The 2318-nt window shown below is 45.0% G+C and overlaps 1 protein-coding gene across 1 annotated transcript; it reads right to left on the reverse strand.

The window, feature by feature from the left end:
- Positions 1 to 353: 353 nt before the first annotated feature.
- LOC147619264 (glucuronoxylan 4-O-methyltransferase 3-like) lies at positions 354 to 2064 on the reverse strand. Its single transcript, XM_086772927.1, has one exon. The coding sequence runs from the start codon at positions 1411 to 1413 to the stop codon at positions 544 to 546; it is 870 nt and encodes a 289-aa protein (XP_086629053.1). The 5' UTR covers positions 1414 to 2064; the 3' UTR covers positions 354 to 543.
- Between the last annotated feature and the right edge of the window lie 254 nt (positions 2065 to 2318).

The following is a 2318-nucleotide window of genomic DNA, read 5'->3' on the forward strand; positions in this document are numbered from 1 at the left end:
GAAGAGCCTTAACGACTCCACAAAATTTTTTTTTAACATACCTCATAATCTGCAAATGCTTTTGAAAATCAGCCTCCATGCTAATTTTTATCTCATCGGGGCACCCTATGAGAGTAGGTTTGGACAATTACTCGATAAATGTGCCCATAAATGAGCTAGGTAGTGTAGCTTTTGCTTGATAAATTGTAGCTTTCTACAATTACTTTTTTTTGACCAATAGTTAATATTTATATATATGTGCTTAAAAAAAGTCAAGTACACTCTTAAGGCATTTACAACTGATATTACCTCACTAGAGTCCTTTATTTTTCACACTTCACTTCATTTAAGCTTTCGACAATTACCTCATTTAAGCTTTCGACAATTACTTCATAAATGTGCGGATAAAAAAAAGTTCAAAAAAGACCAAAAATAAAATAAAAACATGCAGAGCGCCGCCAAAAATTGAAAACGTTCTAGATCAACACAAAGCAAAAGGCATTTCAGACTTGGCAACGCGCGGCCAAATCTGAAACCGCCCAAGATTTGAAAATTCTGTGCCTATTACGCCTTCAACGAACTTGTGCAGAAATCTTTGCTGCGAGATGGTCCCTCGCCAAAGATTTGGAAATGCCATAGCTTGCCAACAGACTCAATAAGGTTCTTGGCACAGAAGAACTCAGTGCTGAATGCCTTCTCCACAGGCCGATCCACATCGTGGAGGAGAATGTCTGTGCTCTGCTTCCTCTTCCCCGCCTTAGCCATCACAGCGGAGCTGTAGATTGCACTCATCCTACCCGGCGCCTCTGGAAAGTAGCCCCTGGGAGCATCTATCATGATCACATCCCATTTGACGCCATAGATCTGTGCAGGTAGGGTTTTGATCGCAAGCTTGCAATCAGATTGCAGCAAATCCTTCTCCGGCGAGCATATTTCTCTGTGCTTCCTTGCATAGGCAAGAAGATCCTCCGCATCTGAGACCATTGTTGTGTAGTTGACGGCGTAGGATTCAAGATTTGGATGAGCTTGGGCCATCTGTGCGATCCAGGTAGGGTCTTCTTCCAGAAAGACTGTCCGGCCGCCATGGTTGAGAGCTTGCCAGAGGGGGCTGTCAAAGCCGAGGCCGTAAATCAGAAAATTGCAGGGGCCTCTCCTGCTGAGGATGTTGGCCGTGACCATGATTTCCTCCCTGGTCTGCTGCGGCGTGATATTGGTGGTGGCGTAGTGCACCAGGGCTATGGCGAGAGGGTACGGAAGAGCTTTACCTTCTCGATTGCTAGGGCTTTGTGCGACCTTCCTTACAGACGCCATTTCCGACATGGAAATGTCCATGCGAGTGAAGTAGAGCATGGCGATGAAGAGGAGGATGAGCAGAGGCCAGAACCGGCCGATGTGCTCCATGGTGGGGCGAACGGCAATGTGCGAAAATGCCATCGGGTGTGATGAGCTTTGCTGCGGCGATGGCTATGGCGTCTGAGTAATTGCAGCGCAGAAAATTTAAGCTTCCATTGTGGCGCGAAGAAAACTTGGCTTAAGGGTCAGGCAGGCGTGCGGGGCCAGCTTGGATTGTGGTAATGGCTACGGCATTTGACAAGAAAGAAGCAAAATGCAGAACTGGGAGAGTGTGGGTTTGGCTATAGCGTCTAAAAGGCAAGAGAAACTTTCTGCTATGGCTATGTCTGATGGCTAAGATTGGACTGTGGCAATGAAGAGGGGAAAGGGTTTCTCTGTAGTCATGGCTATGGCGATGGTTTGTAAGCAGGACAGAATATGAGGAGGAAGGCGGTTGGAGATGCATGGGCATCGTTGAAGGTATGCTGTCGCCATGGGTTGCAGCGCCCAAACCCCACTAACAAACTCACATGACATAGCAACCTCTTCTTCTACTACGGCAGCTTTCCCCCTCACCTAACCAACCACAGCATTTAACACAGCCACCCATACCTTGTAATGACTGCCCAAAGGCAGCAGACTCAAGCTTGCTTTTTTTTTATACCAACACTACAAGTAGATTCATCACAAAAGAGACCAGTTTAGACTCTAAATTTTCTCTGTCATAACAGTAGGGAGAGGGGGGGACCAGAGGGAAACCTTACTGTTACTCTGTTGCAATAGCGCTTTTCTCAAAAGTTGGTAATTTGTACATGCTCAATTGATGATAACTTTTGTTGAATGATATGTGCTTAAAGATCGATAACTTTTGTTTTATTTCTTGTCTTTAACTATGACAAAATCAACCCTCAATTTCTATGTGGTTGGATTTAATTCCTTTAAATCTTTACAAGATAGAAAATTATGTGTTTTTCCCCTTATTATAATCTTTGGCATGGTGTTGTCCT

This window comes from Cibotium barometz, chromosome 33, assembly GCF_041138505.1.
Source record: "Cibotium barometz isolate CiBa-2024 chromosome 33, ASM4113850v1, whole genome shotgun sequence".
NCBI lineage: Eukaryota > Viridiplantae > Streptophyta > Polypodiopsida > Cyatheales > Cibotiaceae > Cibotium > Cibotium barometz.